This window comes from Triturus cristatus, chromosome 12 (assembly GCF_964204655.1).
Source record: "Triturus cristatus chromosome 12, aTriCri1.1, whole genome shotgun sequence".
Lineage (NCBI taxonomy): Eukaryota > Metazoa > Chordata > Amphibia > Caudata > Salamandridae > Triturus > Triturus cristatus.
In genome coordinates this window covers 77,196,779-77,214,351 of record NC_140595.1, presented here as the reverse complement: position 1 = coordinate 77,214,351, position 17,573 = coordinate 77,196,779, and the positions used below count along the sequence as shown (strand labels likewise).

The 17,573-nt window shown below is 43.3% G+C and overlaps 1 protein-coding gene across 3 annotated transcripts in view; it reads left to right on the top strand.

The window, feature by feature from the left end:
• LOC146772608 (dnaJ homolog subfamily A member 1-like) overlaps positions 1–17,573 on the top strand; it is a 142,366-nt gene that overhangs the window by 20,507 nt on the left and 104,286 nt on the right. For 2 of the 3 annotated variants that reach the window (XM_085638962.1, XM_085638961.1), the window contains exon 2: positions 17,351–17,494. In XM_085638962.1, coding sequence (XP_085495088.1) covers positions 17,363–17,494 — 132 coding nt within the window. In that variant the 5' untranslated portion in view covers positions 17,351–17,362. Of the gene's footprint in view, positions 1–17,205; positions 17,226–17,350; positions 17,495–17,573 lie in introns of those variants that run through there. The other variant, XM_085638963.1, reaches the window with a different exon arrangement.

Here is a 17,573-nt window from a genome sequence, read left to right as displayed (position 1 = left end):
CTAGTGGCTCTGAATTGAGCCAGAAAACTGTAGTCCCCAGACCTTCTGAGCATGAACAGCTGTCCTCCAATTGGGCTTCCGCTTTGCAAGGTCAGCCTGTGTCGGCAACAGGGGAGGATCCTCCAGCCGAATCTGTCCAATCTACACCTGCATGTGTGGAGATTGAGCGGTGGTAACTGACTGCATTTGTATGAAATGTCATACTTGGCTGCTTTTTTAACATCTAAAAAGCTGTCAACTTGGTGCTCAGCACAATGCTACTAACAGTTGTTCATTATCCGCATCGGAGTGTGAGCAAAATGAAAACTCAGGAAACTGAGGCAGTACATACAGGTGGCATTTATATGCTGCTGGCTGGGCGATGTGGAATCTGTAGGAAGCCACATGCGCCACCTAGCAGTGTGTGGATGAGCTGCAATGGAGAAGTTTTCCAGATCCCGTCTGGCACCTAGGGAGCATTCTAAGATGAAGAATCTGCTGTTAAATAGAATATGCACCTGAAAAACGTATTACCTAAGGTAAGTAACTTGTTAATTGCGACCCTCAGAAGATAAGTTGCTTCGCTGCTGAAGCTCTTGGCACATGTATGAGGGCTTTTGTTGTCTTTGTGTGGTTTCTTTAATGTACCATGTGTTTCTCTATGGTAGCACACAAACATGTGGTTACACTATTTTCACATTGCCCTGCTTCCAGTTGGCTGATGAGGGAATGGAGTCATGCTTTCCTGAAACCTGAATGGTCTTTGACAGCAGAAGTCTTATTCTTTATTGTCTTGTGGTTGCTTGTGGCTGGTGCTCTTGCAAGCTACTGCTCGGAGTACTTACTTTGCCACCCTGTGCCTGCTGCCGTTTTTAGGTCTTGCCTGGCGAAAGCAGCGCAAAGCGCTGCTGTTCGCCAGCGAGATCTATTGTTGCTGACTTGCCTTGGAAGTGGGACAGGAGATGGGCACGCACAGGCTCTCGGCGGATTGGAGCCTGTGTACGGGCACGTGTACACGCACGATGTGCACATCTCCTGTCCCCTTCCGTCCTCACCAGCCTCATGTAATCTTTTTTTGTTTTTTTAAGTGCGCACGCGCGCTCCAAGCGCGGCGCGCTTTAAAAGTACAGCATGCCCCACTTACCAGCTCTTATGGGGACTCCGGCTGGTCTCGTGTCTTCAGCGGCTCACTGCAGCACCATGCGGGGCTCCGTCTTACTCACAGGAGCCCCGCCTGAAATCCTGTTTTGGCCACACCATGCGGTGTTCACTAAGGCGGGGTGGGCTCCCGCCGGACTTCTGCTTTTCTTTTTTTGCCTTGGCCGCTCTGGCGGCCCCCCTCCCTGGGCTGCACGATGCAGCACTCATTAAAGTACGGCTGCTTTTGAAGTCCACACGTGCCGCCGCCACTGGACACGAGCCGCAGTCGCAGAACACGCGAAAGTTCCAGTTACAGTGCATGCGCGGGCAGCCCTCGCCCTCCCAGGTCTCCTCCCCGGCCCGGATGTGGAGCTGCTTTCTGGCGGAAAAAGCTTGTTTTCGTGAGCCTCGGCATCATGGTTCAGCAGGGAATAAAAGCACAGCTGACTTCTCCCGTCTCCAGAAATGCCACTACAGTTCGCTCGAAGATGTCAACATGTCTTAGGCGGCCAGGCTGCCTGGCAGCGCTTGACATCAGAGGTTACAGGCGCAGAAAACGAGTTTATGTTCCACTTGTGGGTTTCAGCGCATCCGGAGGCTTCCTGGCTGGACATGGCAGGCACATCCCTCCTCACGAGCCTGTATGTACACTTCTTTTCCACATAAAGCCATTTCCAGCTGACGAGTCAAGATAGCCTATCAGGAAATTGTCTGTGATAGTTGTGCAGCCGGGGGCAACGTGGGGTCAGAGCGTCACACGCGCATTCTTTGCAGAAGAAAGGCTGCAAAACATTGCTTTGTAAGCGCAGTTATCCCGATTTATGATCCTGCAAGATGGCTGAGTGAGATGAACACTATCTACGGACAGCTGCTCTGTGGTCCAAAGGTCACCAGCCGAATCCTGGTAAGGCCAACTCATCATTCCGAAGTCGGTAAACAGGGCGCCAGTAAAATTGATTTAAGTAACAGCGCTGTTTCCAATGGTGGATGTGCTATATGGAACACTTTATTGAAGAAAAATATATCTAGATCTGTATACACCCACAATAAAAATAAAATGATAAGAACAATGTTATTATTGTATTTTTCATTATTGGCTATGTAAAGCAGGTGCAGGCGGGGCTGCGCTTCCAGCAGAGCAGGGGGCGGAGTGGTGGCACCCTCCTAAGTGCACATGAGGATTTGGTCAGCCATCTTAGGTTGGCCAAACCCTCATGCGCACTAGTCATGTTCTCCACCGGGCTGTGTTGTACAGCCCGATGGAGAACATGCCCAGCCTCATATAGCCTCAAGTTTTAGGTCTCGCATTATTAAAGTTTGAGCTATTGGTGTTGCATTATTTAGCAATGCCAATAGCTCAAACTTTAATAATGCGAGACCTATTGCATTGCAAATGCTTGTTAGATCTGGTAGAGCGTGCACCTGTATGTAAGACCTGTTTCTTGAATATGCACAATGGGGTTAGGTCCTCCCCACCATTCACTGGCTTATCTGCATATGCCACTTTCAGCTATTGACTTGAGATCTTGTCCATCAAATATTACTTCATCCTAGAGAGCAGCTATTTCTGTATTGCCCCATCTCTCACTATTTGTTGTTGATCCTTTTGCCTCCTAAGGATTGCTTTCTTTGCAATGCATGAGGGTCTATTTTACATTCAACCGTCCCTTAAATTGTCACATTCAGTTCCCTGTTTCATATACGCATTCAGTAAAGAAAGTAATGTTTATTTTTAATGCGGAAAGCGGTTTAAATTGCTTTTATCATGACTCTAGTGTGCGCTTGACTCGAACGCATCTCTTTATTGTGATTTGTTTTTCTCATCATCACTGATACCATCACCAATATAGGTCCCGCCACAGTACCACCGCAAGCACAACCATATCACTCCAGCATTACCACCACCAATAATATCACTTCCAATACCCATTGAGAAAGCTAGCATGTCTGGTTCTAATGTGCCATGACATGGAAGCATAGTTTCTGCACGCCTTTATTTGCATGCAGTGTCACATTAAACTAAGACTATTTGGCTTTGCAAATGTTTGTTCCCACTTTTTTCTTCCATTTCAGATGTTTACATAAAGATTAGTTGGCCCTTTTTTAAAAGTAAAATGAGACCAATATTTTCTTTATGTAATAATGGTTTGTCTCCGTGCACCGGGCGCATTTATTGACTTGGCTTGTGTGGCTTTTTTTTTTTTCTACTTCTTGCCTGTTTAACCTTCATAATATCCGACCTACTGTGTGGGTGTGTGTGTGTTTATTATTTATTTTTTATTTTTTTTTAATTTTTTTTTTTAATAACTTATCCTGTTTGCTGCACTCCACTGTGGAAGCAGTTTTGTTTACAGAGATGACCTCCAGATGGGTGAAAACAATTGGAGTTTATTCTGGGTACTGTTACCCTTCCTTTCTCAAAGTGGTATCACATGACAGCAGGAGCACGTGTCATAGTGATAGAACCATCATCTGTGAATGTTGCTGTGCAGTCATGCTTGCTTTCCATGCTTAGTAATATGGATGATGCTAGAGTAAATATTTGAGTATTGTGCAAATTAGATTGTCCAGCAGCAGTAATTGAAACAATGGCTAGTGGATAGTGTAGCTGACTTCTGTTTTCCAGGTGACAGGAAGTGCTTTCGTAAGTGTAGAAATCTTGCTCAGTAATGTACATTTAGTTAGTCCCTTCGGAGGGTCACAAAATGATGCAATTGAATCCCGAACAGCATGGGCCAGGAGACCTGTCGTACCCGAGGATGATCAGATCGTGGTTATAAGAGAAACCTAGGCAGAGTGAAAAAACAATTGAGTTACAACAGTTGTCGTACTCCTGTGTGCCTTTATTAGAAGACCTAAGCTGGTTGACTTCTGGCGGATCTGAGAATCATTTGGGACTGGCTTGAGGCACTACTCAGCGGACCACGGGAACTATCCCCGACATGATGGCAATGAAAGTTTAAAGGGGATATCTATTGCTTAATGACTGAGGGTAGGATGTATGTGGATGGGAAAGCTGGTTTCCAGCGGTATTATACCGAGCTGTCCATAAATGAGCCCACCAATGTCGAAGGATACCTGATCAAAGAATCCCTAACCTAAGACTTTACTAAAGATAAATTGGAGGAGCATAGCACTAGAGGAAATCCTAAGAACCATTGGGAGTCTACTCTCATCAAGAGCGCCTGGACTGGAAGGACATAAGGCAGCCTTGATAAAGGCCGTTGGTGTCCATCTTTCTAGAGGTGGTACGCAAGGGAAGGTCGCCCTTGATTTTGTAATCCACTATCTCATTCTAAAACCTGACAAGCCATCAATGAGTTGTGCTTCCTAAGGGTCGAGCTTGTTGCTCACCATAGAGAATACCAACCAAGATACTGGTAATTTGCATAGAGACTATAATGAGGCACTTGGCGCACCTAAATGGGATTTGGCTCTGATGGGCAAATGGAGGACTCTATGTAAAAAGGGAATATATAGGAAAATCTGCTGCTCCTATGCTCCAGTTTTATATGGCAACTGGTGAGGAAGAGAATAAGTAATGCACAATGCTCGAAAGCAGATGAGAAGTTCCTGTTCCAGTCAGTTTGGGCAAGGGTATGGAGAATGTTCCTAGGTACAGAAGAGTGGGGTGATACTATCTCAAGAGCGAATAACTTGGTGGGCTATGAGGTGTGGTGGAAGAGAAGGTCTTCCTAAAGTGGCATTTTATGACCGCAACGTCGGGTCTAATGGGGCACACTGGAGTTAAGTTATGCTAGAGGGGATGTGGAGGGAAAGGTGCTCTAACACATCTTAGAATAGTTTTGTAAAATTACAGCCAATATTATTGCAAGATGTGCGCCGGTGTGTGTGTGTACACGCATGCGTGTGCATTTCTTTATGTTGCAATTATTTTTTTAAATACATTTTACAGGCTGACTGACAGGCATTTTGGAATGACTTTTCTCCTAAAATATGTTTGAGGTGGGGGGGTGGGGTCTAAATAATGGTCTTGTTATCAAGTGTTTGCAAGTGTTTTGCTTTTCCCACCAAAGTGATTGGGTGAAGACAGAAAAAAACAAGCATTTGCAAAGCGGTAGGCCTCGCGTTTTCGAAACTTTAACCTATTGGTATTGTAAACGACAATGCCTTTAATTACTGCAAGTTTTTTAAACCTAAATAAAAGGCATTTTCATTTATAATGCCAATAGCGCACTATCTCGCAATTTCGAGACCTATTGCATTGCAAATGCTTGTTTCTTGGAGGGTTCGATTAAAAAGCTTGTTTTAGAGCATACCTGGGTTTTGCGCTGTCCATTATTATCTAAGGTTTTTCAGCAGCGGCATATACTAGAGGCTTAGGTGCCGCGTGTAGTGGAATTTATGCTTCTAAGGAGAAAGCGAAAGTCGTCGCAGTTCAACAGTGAAAAACAGTTCTTGACCCTTTTACTGAAGCGGAAATTCCAATACGGTGCGGCACCTTTGAGTGGGCGGGGTCGCGGCGGCCAACGGACGTGCACAGCACTACGGAGGTAGTGCGCGTGATGGCCGTTGGCCGACAGAAGCACACAACGGGTTAAAAACGGTAAGCCTACACCTGTCACCAAAACCACGGGACCTTAATGACTGTTAGCAGGGGCAGGCAGAGAAAGATGAGCACGTTAAAAACAGGCTTTACACTCCCATTGGAAAACCTTGCAGCATTGTATAAGCATTCGAACTTTAAAATTGTGCACTGCGGTAAAACTTGGGTAGTTAAAATATGCGTGAATGGCGCACTAACTTTCCAACAGCCTTCGAGAAACCGATTACGATGCCAATGTGGAGATGTATCGAGCTTTTCAGGTCACAGAACCGGAACTTCAGGGTCGATTAAATCATTTTACCTTCCAAGGGCAATAAAACAGTGTCTCTCGATTTTCTTTAACAGTGGTTCCTAAACACACTAATAACTATTAATATTACACCGCTCACGAGGTAAGGACGTGTGCTAGGTTTCATAGACTTCACAACCACGTCTTTAAGTGAGCTCAGCACCAAGTGAAGTGGATGGAAAGGGAAAGCGGGCATGGCGAGGAAAAGTCGTTGTGCCTGCAGTAGGAACAAGCTGTCACCAATGTGAAAAATATAGTGCGTCCCGGCTAATGAAGGAGACTGTCTCACGCTGCAAGTAAAGCATCCAGTCCCGGTGGGCGGGCATAAAAGCGGACAGAGCGGCAACAAGGAGGGATTAAAAAGCCTTCACAATAGAAAGGCTGCGTTTAGCATAAGCAATGATGCAAGAAGAGTCGCTCGCATGGCGAGCGCAGCGCACTGGAAAAGGGTGGTTATCAGAGAAACCTCTATGGTAGAACTGCTATGGTACAGATTAAAGATATTCTGAAAGCATTAGGCTGGATTACTATCCATTGGCATCATAGCAGGCATCTCAAGCACTGCACTTCTAGCACTGTCCCTTCAGGTTGCGTTCCCTTTCCTGCACGTCGGGGAAACTATGGCACTGAAAGTAGCCAAAGTGGATAATGCCTGGGAGAGGACCAGAGGTGCGTGCAGGCCAGTCTACAGAATTTAAGATCACTAGTGTTCTGCTAGAAAGACTGTGGAAATCTTTACCTCCATTGTCAGGATCCCCCTGCAACTCGATAAGAGGACTTGAGGTGTGCAGGTCACTGTGGAAGTAAGCAGCAAGCACACCTTCTAGCGAACCACTGACAGTGCAGCTGTGCCATCCTCAACTCCTGCAAACTCCACATGGAGAGGCATTTGCTACCTCACCTATACATCTCGCGTCCTACCAGCTTTCCTGGCTGCCGTTAAGAGTCTTGGCTGTGATTCACAAGTGGGTATTTGTGGGACGCTGCTGGTATCAGTGCACACACCGTGACTGACTGCAAATGAATCTGTGAATTGCTCTGCTGTGGACCATGTCTCACTGAGTTGCTTTTTGGCCATCGACCATTACTTTACTAATTGGGTTTATGCATGGCACTGCAATCTGAGAGTTTCTTGTGGAGCTACTTGGACACCAGCTACAGGGCTAGGGGAGACAAGAGATCATTGGCTGTGTTAGTAAATGCCCAGTACATAGCCTCAGGCTATCTTCTTTTTTTAAAGCTCTCAAAAATATCCTTCGCACGATCCAGTCATAGCACCAGCACTTGAGACTGCAGCACTCCTCCTAATCTGAGAGTGCATGCGCTCTCCAGAGACAGTGTCTGGTCGACCTGTGCCCTGGGCAAGGAGATCCTAGCAGTGCTTTTTTTTTTTTATGCCTGTAACTGCATATGGGAGGGCATCGTAAAACAATTTTGGGTAATCATCAGGCTCTGGCCGTGAGCACTGGGTGAGAGACAGGAAAGGGAAAGACCGAGGGAATAATAGGAAAACAGTGAGTGGGAGAAACCTGGGATGAAAATATACCTGCAAGAGTGGACAGGAAATATAGTGTGGTGCAAGAATGAGACATGGGGTAGAATGAAAACTAGGCAGCCCTGGTATTAAGCATCTCTGGCATTCTGTAGCACTGGTGGCGAGCTTCTAAAAAGCTGGAGTCTTCTACACTTACTTACTTTTACGATTTAAACACCTGAACCAAGTTATATTTATTCCCCCTGAACTTTATGGGATCTTTGTCATCCCCCACTGGACCCGAATCATACAGCTTTGGTCCCAACTCCGTTGCCAGCAGCACCTAGAGGCCTAACCGAGATGGGGAGACGTGTGTCAGAAATCAAACTCGCCGCGCGATGGCGGTGCTCTGAGCTGCTTGAATGCCGGCAGAGACTTTCTTTGTTCACCCGCATGGGCCATGTGGCAGAATTTAAGTTCCGGTATGAGTCATATTTTTACCACGGCACGACTTGCCCAAAGCCTGCGTCTCGCCCTAAAAAGAGAACGCATAGTGCACATGGCAAGGATGCTGCTCTTAAGTTTAATTTTAAAAAAATCCCAAAAATAAAAGCGGACCGCACATGTAAGTTACAAAAAATAACAAATCTAGTGCTTACCAAGTAATTGTAGGAGACCGTGTCCCTCCGCAAGTAAACAATCCAATCCCAAGCAGCGGCATGACTTCTTGAATCGTATTGTTTCCAAGAAGCCCTCGCATGCGCGTTGCCAACGCCATGCAAGACCTAAAAAATTAATGTTGTGCACTTAATCATTCTAGAGAGAAGCAAAATTACTGCTAGAGAGTTGTTTGGCCTCAAGGTCGTAAAATTATCAGTAGCAAGAGGGTCGACTCGGCCCTTCGTTAAAATGAATCTCCCATAGCATTGAGAAAAATACTTTTAGGTGAAATAAGTGTGCATGAAAAGGAATGGGCAAAAGGAGACTCCCACGTGGATGGGTTTACATGAATATAGTAGAGTGATGGAATTAGGAGTCATGGAACAACCAGCCTAAAGCAATAGGACGTCCAAAACTGATTTGCTTACTGAGCAGTTTTTATTTTTCAGCTTTTATTTCAAACATGGTAGGGAATCGAATGTCTGCCGGGGATTCGCTTTAGTTGTTTCTCTGTTAAACTTGCCTCCCCCAAGGTCTCTTAACAATGGCTTTTATGTAATAAAAATAAAAACTGGCTCCATAATGAGTTACGTTTCGCATAATTTTCGATACTACTTGCAATAGTACGAGTCCTTAGTAATTATCCAATTGTGAGATTTAAAATGTTCCGAGTTGTCTATTTCTTGTCCCTGAACTGATTTGAATTCTTGTCGGGTGCTCTAGCACCGAAGACTTTTTAACCCCAAACAGCAGACTCCAATAATCACGAAGAACTTGGTCTAAGCATACCAAATACAGAGTGCTTGTCTTCAATGCTTTACTGAAGCCGGCGCCAGAGCTCCGTTTCCTGCAGCCTTTCATCTCTCTGTGCCACAAGAGATAGGAGTGCAGGCAGCAAGCTTATCACCAGTCCTTCTAACTTTCCACTGGGCTGCTATCAGTGACTGGCAGGGTCACCCACTCTTTATCCAGCAGAGGCCCCGTTCTCAGCAGGGACACGCCGCGCAGTTCTTAATATACAGAGGCGACTTTAAAGAAGTACCTTATTGCGTGGCCATTTTAACAGAAGAACTTTGTTAGGCAAATGGTCAAATATGATAACAGAAGTCCGTTGGTGAAGTCCGATTATAGGCTGGCTTCATTTCATAACTGTTTTCGGAATGTACGTAATTGTTTTTCATACAAAATTGTTGAAATTTGACTTTTCTTTAAATATGCATAGTTCACTTAATACAAAACCTAAGGAGTAGTCACTTTTGATGATTGAAACTCAAATATTCACAGTCCATTGTTTTATTTTCATGGCGCCTTTATAATGTGGATATCAACTAGGTGTCAAGGACTGCAAGCCTATGACAGCGGCATTTAAAACAAGTGTTGACTGCTGTCAATTGTTTAGAACTTGCTTGAAGGAAGGCTTTGGAAAGATGCCCTAATATACGGGAGCAAGGAAAACATGTCTCCTCCTACACAAACTAGCTGCAAGCATCCATGACACACAACGGAATTTAGCGATTTCCCACCTACCCAGTGTATATCGACCTTCCCTAACATTGCTCTGTTTCTTCGAAATTACCTCCTGGTCTGTTCTGTCAAAATTAGCTTTCCTGCGCTGGCTTCCCAGTGGCTCTCTTCTTCTAGAGCAGGGTTCTTCAAAGTCGGTTCAGGAGTACAAGGCGTGCCTCCTGGTGCATACCCCGGATACCCATATTCTACTGGCGATCTTATGTGGAGTTACTTCACTGCTGTTGCAGGACAAGATGGGGAGGTTGATGCAGAAGAACTTCAAAGATGTTTAACACAGTCTGGAATCCATGGATCCTATTCACCCTCCAAAGACTCACAGGTGCCGACAACAGGGGAACACAACATGGCGAACTGAGCATCATCCTCTGCACCCAAGAACTTAATATGGTAACATCTGGATTGCTGATGTGCAGCGTACTATAAACTTCTGTGAAACGTGAAAAAATTATTCGAATTACTGTGTGCTTAATGTCCTGGATGGCAAAGCTTCTGGAATGGCCTGTGCTAGGCTTTTACCTTAGAGATGGGGCAAACTAATGTACACAGAGAGAAAACAGTCTGTCCCCCAAATTGATGCGGTTTGTTCCCATTTAGTACTCTCCTTCTTTGTCTACTTCCTTTGCTCCCATCCCCTCTCCCCTTGCATGCTACACCGCCTAGCACCCTGCCCTTTTGTGCCCTGTGACTAAGCACTCCTTCTCCCCTTGTTGTGGAAAGATCCAATATTTATACTCTGGAGTCTCAGCGAACCCGCTGAGAGAGTCCACAGCGTCAAGGGAGCCACTCGCAGTTGAGGTATGGTATGGCACCCCTTGCCAAAGCACTCCCTCTCCCCTTTTTGGGGAAGGATCCAGTATGTAGGCCTTGGAGTCTCAGAGACCCCTTGAGAGAGTCCACTGCGTATAGGGAACCTCTCGCAACAGAGATAGGGAAATGATACCACATCCCCTGGGACCACAGTTTACCGGACTTTGGACGCAGCTTTGACTCTTCTACCGGTTTGTGTCCCGTCACCCTCCCCTCCTCTTTCCATGCAGTCTCTCACCCTCCCCTCCTCTTTCTCTCCTCCATTCTCTGTCTACTTCCCCTGCTCCTACCCCCCTCCCCTGAATCTCTCCCCTTGCCTGCTTTTTCCCTTACGTATATGTCCTTCTTGTTTGTCTCGACCTTACATGTAACTGTTACCATGCTCTAAAACTGTGTAACCTTTTTGTAACGATGTAACCTGCAACTATGGTCTGATACTCCTGTAAAGCGCTCTGATACCTCCGGGTCTAGCCTGCGCTATATAAAACCTTTAAAATAAACGAACATGGATGGAATCTTTTATCATGGCCACAGCTGCATGGTACCAGATTCAAAACATATGTAGCATATGCGTTTGTATAGTGTTGATCACCTCTGTGCTGAACAATTTGCTAGTACTAGGCCAGTTGGCCACCTACAACAACCTACAAAAGAGCATGCCACATAATTCTTATGCCCACTGGATAAAGCCCTAAAGTTTGCCAAAAGAACGTTCTTCATTTTCCCAAGGCATACTGTTATCTGTCTCTATAATCACCATACTGACTTGCTGTCTGCCTGGATTAGTGTGCTCCAAAGGTATTGACATTGAGCTTCACAGCTTTTGAGGGTACATTCCCAGTCTGCCTCTGACCTATCTTAACGTGACATACCTCCATCCACAATCTAATATCCACCACTCAACACTTCCTAACTTCACCCAAGGCATTTTGCGTGGGCATCCTGATATCAGTCCTTCCACTTTTTAGGATCCGTTTCGGTGAAATTCTTCCAGGTATCCTCAGGGCAAGCCCTTCAGTGCAGATGTCCAAAATAACTCTGAAAAGCTATTTCCCAATTATTTGAAATCAACAATAGTTAGAATTCTCAGTCTTCTATCAAGAAGTGTAAATATGAACTTCATATACAATTGTTTTCTATGCTGTTTAAGACATGCAATGCAAACCAGCCACATCTAAGCAAAATAGCATAATGCAGAATTTTGAAAGTTTACCAAATTTAACAGAATTGGGGAATTTGATAAATGATTTAGATTCATCCTGGCCCAGGTAGTACCTGTGTTTTTTTTGTTTTTTTTAGGTCCATACTTGTGAAACTATCTACGCAACTTTGCTAGGACTGGTTAGGATACGGTGGGTGCTCGTTCTCACTGCACTCTCTGCTATTGAACAAGTGTAATGGGTCAGTGGTAGCTACTAGGTTTCTTTAGATAGAGGGGTGTGTAGGACCTCTGATGTGGCCACTGAATAAGGGTCATGGATTAGGTTTATCCAAAACTAAGATTCCTGCTCGTTTACCAGGCAATTTTAGATTGTTGAGTCTGCCTACCGTAGCACTGCAGAAGCCTATGTTTTATCTTCGGTGGAGTTAAGCAAGAACCTGATTAAGGTTGAGTCCTGTGGTAGACAGTAAGGTAATACATCCTATCGGCTTGTCATCCTCCACAGAAGTCCTCACCAGGCACTTCTAGCTGGCAGGCATTCTAGTCTCTTCTGTCAAGGAATATTCAGATTCACAGAACTTAAAAGTACAGTTTTTCTTATGGTTTAACACCTAGGCTGACTACATGCTAAAGCTTACTCAAGATACCCAAGAAGCCAAAGAAACCTAGTTCCTGTGAGTCCAACAGTTATTTTATCTGATTACTAAGGATAACTGCAAATCCCCTATTTTGTGTCCTTAGAACACTGCTAAAATACCTGTGGGCTAGCTAGTGGGAAGAAATGGAAGACCTTTTTCGAGAGGGCAAAAAGGATGAAGCTACTACTTGCTATTTTTTTGCCAACCAATCCTTTCCCAAATACCCACTGCAGTATTTTCTGTATCTTATGTGCTGTAGGGATCTGTCTGAGTGTGATCTAAGTGCTTTTGGTGGAGTCCGTTCCAACACAATTCCAATGGTATGTCCCCTGAAGAATGCTAAGGTCCACTGGAGCCAAACAAGTGCAAGTCACCGCATTTAAAGAAAGTCAATTGGGGAGGTAGGAGTTTTATCACTTGTGCCTCTAGAGCCTGGAACGAGCTTCCTTTTCATCTTGGAATGCCCCGGATCTCCTCTCCTTCCGGAAGGGGTTAAAGACTTGGCTCTTCTCCCAGTAGCATACACTTTAGTTTCCCCAGCAGCCAGTGCTTCGCGCCAGGACACCCCAGGGTAACCGTGCGCTCTACAAGTGCGATTAACATAACGCACACAATTCACCTAGCGCAGCATTAATAGCTAATGTTAGTACTCTTCCAGGACTGCCAGTAGTACTAGCTAATGCTACTTTACGGATAAGATTTAAAAGTTATGCTAGCCTTCTTTGCTATCTGACAAGCCATTATTGCTTAAAGGGGAGAGGATTTTGTTTATCTGGGTTCCAGGAAAATGGGTGTACTTTTTATTCAAGCCTCATATGTGCAGGGATGGCATTCAATAGTGGTGAGCTCTGTGTTTGTAAGAATCGGCCTCCAAATCCTTTGAGTGTGGCGTTATCAATAAAGGTGCTTATTATTTTTTCGGTGTGGTGGACCTAAAGAGCCTTTATAATAACTCTTAAAGACTTGAGTTACTATGGAGTGCAGCCATAGAGTATCCGGTACCTTGTTAGTGAGGCTGGGGACCTTGAACCACCTTATTTTATATGGTTGGTAGCTGCCGAATAGGTTTCAAGGCCGCTGTGACTTGTCAGAATTTTTGACCAAAGATTGCTGTTCTGCCTGTTAATCCCCCCCTCACTCATGCAGCTGTTGCTGGATCTTTTTGTTTTTTAATCTCAATTCTTTATTACGTTTTTATCAAAATGAAAAAATGATCATTAATCAAATATCTTCACATAAACCTACAGCGCCAGTGATACATTATTACATATGAGCAAAAAGTATAACCAACAAAGCAATAGAAAAATTATTACAAGAACCACATTTACAGGCATCGATGATTATTTCATGCAGTAGTATGCCAGTATATCGTTACAAAAAATAAATGATTGTAAATATATAGGAAACCTGTGTAAACCTTCATCAACAGGAAGTATGCATTTGAGAATTGGAATCCTCATGTACCTAGAAAAGGACCCCATATGTAATCAAAGTGATGTAAATTGTCATTAAACTTGTAAATATTTTTTTCAAAATTAGCCACATAAAAAAACCTCTTTAAGCCAGGAACAGAACATCGGAATAACATTGGTCCTCCAAAAATGTAAGATATTAACTTTGGCTAGGCTGAGAGCGATAAAGAGCCAGTTAAAAGTATGATTGGATATAAGTGGTATTTCTGAAGTATCATGTATAAGTGATAAACGCTTTGTGAGGGAGAAGTTAATACAAGAGTGTGCCTTCAAATAGTCTTCAATCTGAAGCCAAAATACACAAATGCTTGGCAATCCCATAGAATATGAACTGTGTCACAATCAGGTGCTCTACATCGCCAAAAAAGAGAATCAGGACTACATTTAGGTGTGTAGTTTATCCGTAGACCAGTGCCAACGGTGCAGTACTCTGATGTAATTAAATTTAAGACCGGAATCTCTAACTCCTTTTATTATAGCTTTCTAATATAGTGTTCCACTGATTATACGTAAGTTCCATATTCAAACTTGTGGTCCACCATGATTTTAAATTATTGGAGGTTTCTATAGAAAATGAGGATTCAATTAGAATGACTTGGAGACCAGCGACTACCCTTGAAATGTTTCCAAGTGTGGATATACAGTGCAGCTGAGGAGGGGGCTGTTATATCGTGAGTTTTTGCCATACTTAAGGCAAGAGCGGGTGAAAGTTGAATATATCTAGTAAGTTGTAATGAAGGTTAAATTCCTGTTGTTAACTTGAGAATTATTTCAGAGATTGATGAGGTGTAAACACATCCACTACAATATGTAGTCTGGCAACTGACTGAAACGTTAGTTAATATCCGAATGCCTCATACAAAGTCTACCGTAACAAGTTGAATATCTCCGGAAGAAGGACATTCTGCCCGAAATGCATTGATTGTTGACACTTGTAAGCCCAAACATTTATTTACATATCAACATGCATGTAAATGAATACGATCGGAATGTATTGAATTTCATCATCTCGGAAACAAATTTAATTAAAAAGGAATTTATACAAGAATCAAAGTTTCTTTCGGAATATGTTTGTTGAAATGGATGATCTTGTTTACATCACCTCCTGGGATACAAGCAGTGTGACTAGAGTGCGCTTTCCTTAGTGGGAAGTGCATCATTTACAATTTTTAACTCCCTTTTGATCAGAAAGTGATACCTTCTTGCAAGCAAAACAGATACATTTATTAAACTGCCCACTAACACAGGAGTGCTCCAGCCATCTCTTCGATGTCTGTGGGAAGACATCACATACAGAATGGGGACCCTCCCAGTTCTGGGTGTGGTTCATTCTCATTCTCCCCACCCCCAGTCCATTTTGCCATTTAAGTAGGAAACGCATCCTCTAGAAAATAAACCAAGATGCAAAAGCAATTTCCGGGATAGACGTTGCGGTGTACCTGAAAACGAACTTTAATGATAAAATGTTTTGTCTCTGCTTTGAGTCCAAAGAGCATATGAAGACGAGACTCATAATGACTTCTTTGAAAATGGGTTCTCCAAGCTTGCTTAATTCTTTCTCAGCACAATCTGTGTCTGTGCTATACACTGGGAGTGGGATCTTTGTTCTGTGTGTGTTATCCTCTACTGTCGTCATCTGATCACAGAGCAGCGCAGTTTAAAGCACAACGTTTTCGATCAGTAAGTGAAAGACTTTTATTTTAAAAATGTCATGTTGAGTCCTTTTCTTGTAAGTTATTACAGTCAACCAAGTTGGTTTTGATCATCACAGCGTCATAATTTTCTCAATATTTCCTAGTTCCATATTCTTCGCAGCTTGCCATCGCCTTTATATTTATTGAACAAGCCCTAGAGACAGTTCAGTGCCATGGTCTACAGTTTTATAACCCAGCAGTTCGCTTTCTTATATGAACATTGTTTTCAGACCTTCTCAATTCCTGAATTCATTTAATAAATAGCTACGTTGTAAAAGGGACCTAGATGTTTTTTACCAACTCATTCTATTTGTGTAGCATATGCCTGTTCAAGCATTAGTTACAGCCGTCATGTCCCGTAGGTAGTTTGTCTTAAACCTTTTCTCAGTGAATATCCCAACACGGCACCACATGCCTTTTGTCAGGAATATTTTTCTGTATTCTAGATCAAGAGGTGTTCGTTAAACCGATTATCTTGTGTTCTCATATTTTAGACATCTCATTCTCTACCATGTCCGTTCAAAAGGAAACTATAATAAACTTTTTTCTTTGTAAAAAAAAAAATTAACTTGTCCTTCTATTTGGGCAATGTTGTTCAGTTCATTATTTCACTTCCTACAAAGTTTGCATATGGGTTTGCATGTTGCTCACGCTTGTCCTGGTTTTGTTGTTTTATAGTCCTTGTTCAAGGTATACTAATATTAGAAAATGTAGATGTAGGAATGCCTCTTGAATATTGGGATGAGTTCATTGGGGCCTTTGGCCGCTGACTTCTTGATGATTGTATTGGGCTCTTGATATCTCGTTATCTTTTATTTAGACTCTACTTCCTTGTTTGAGACCCAGAACATGCAGTGGGGTTCCAGGGAGACAGAACACTTCCTGAATCTTATTCCTTACTTACTCATTTTTGTTACCGTAGATACTTCAATGTCATAACAAAAGTGCTAATGGTGCTGACAAAGCACAAGTATAGTAGCAGTAGAGGATGTAATAAAAAAAAATTCTCCCAATATACACACTTGTGAACTTCATATATCTGTTTGGAAGCACAGGGTGACTTTAGTAACTATTTTTGCCAGATGCCTGGCTAAACCGCTCTATGAAGTTTGGAGCAGGATACCAAGCTATGACAGAATAACTATTTATATCCCGGAGTATGCTTAAATAACAAATATATTTTAGCTTAAGAAATCCTATCGGGGTTCCAAGAGTCTTTTTCATCAATATCTAGGCATAGGTAGGCTGATGGGCTCATATAGATGAATATGAGGGGTTGGATAGGCATCTAGTGTCTGCTCTAGCGATATTATGAAGTGATGGGTTTCTGCTCTCTGGTGGTTACTGTACGCTGTGTATGGACATACGGACTAGGATAGCCTGCTTTACTCTAGAAGCCATTTGTCCATATTGTTCCACCCAAGGCTTAAAAGCTTCACTGGTAGATTGGTGCGATATAGATTTTACAGTATTGTTTGAATTGTTGGTCAGCCCATCTGAATTGTTGGTCAGCCCATCTGGTGTAAGCTCAGGCAGCCTGATCAGTGCAGTGTTTACTTTTTTAAAGTGTTCCATTGATTTTCGTGGAGTGTTGTATTTAAAAATGTATCGCTTGATTTGTGGCGAGCTGTTTTGACACTCAGTTATGTTTGTATTTATCTAATTTTTAATTGGCTATTTTGCCAGGTCTCTATTGTTAAAAGATGTTTTTAACCTTTATGGGATTATCTGAAGCAATAATGGGTTACCAAACAAGGCTCACCCGCGTCCTCCAGAGCAATGAGCAATCGTCTTTTTGGGATCCCAGTGTTGGCAGGTAATGCGGTCTCTAAACACTCGATGGGTGCTTTAATAGCAGTGTTTCCAGGTGCACTCGTTTTTGGCTGCCAGATGCAAATGGGCATTGTTTGAGGGTAATGTATATATTTCTGTTGGTTCCAGGTAGCAGAAAAAATGGTGAAGGAAACTGGATATTATGACATTCTGGGTGTCAGGCCAGGTGCACTTCCAGATGAAATTAAAAGAGCATTTCGGCGCCTGGCATTGAAGTACCACCCAGACAAAAACCCTACCGAAGGTGAACGGGTATGTATTGAAATACTCTTGCATGTATGTAAACAATGCTCCTTTCAAGAATAATTAAAGTACATAGGCCAGCTTTGTG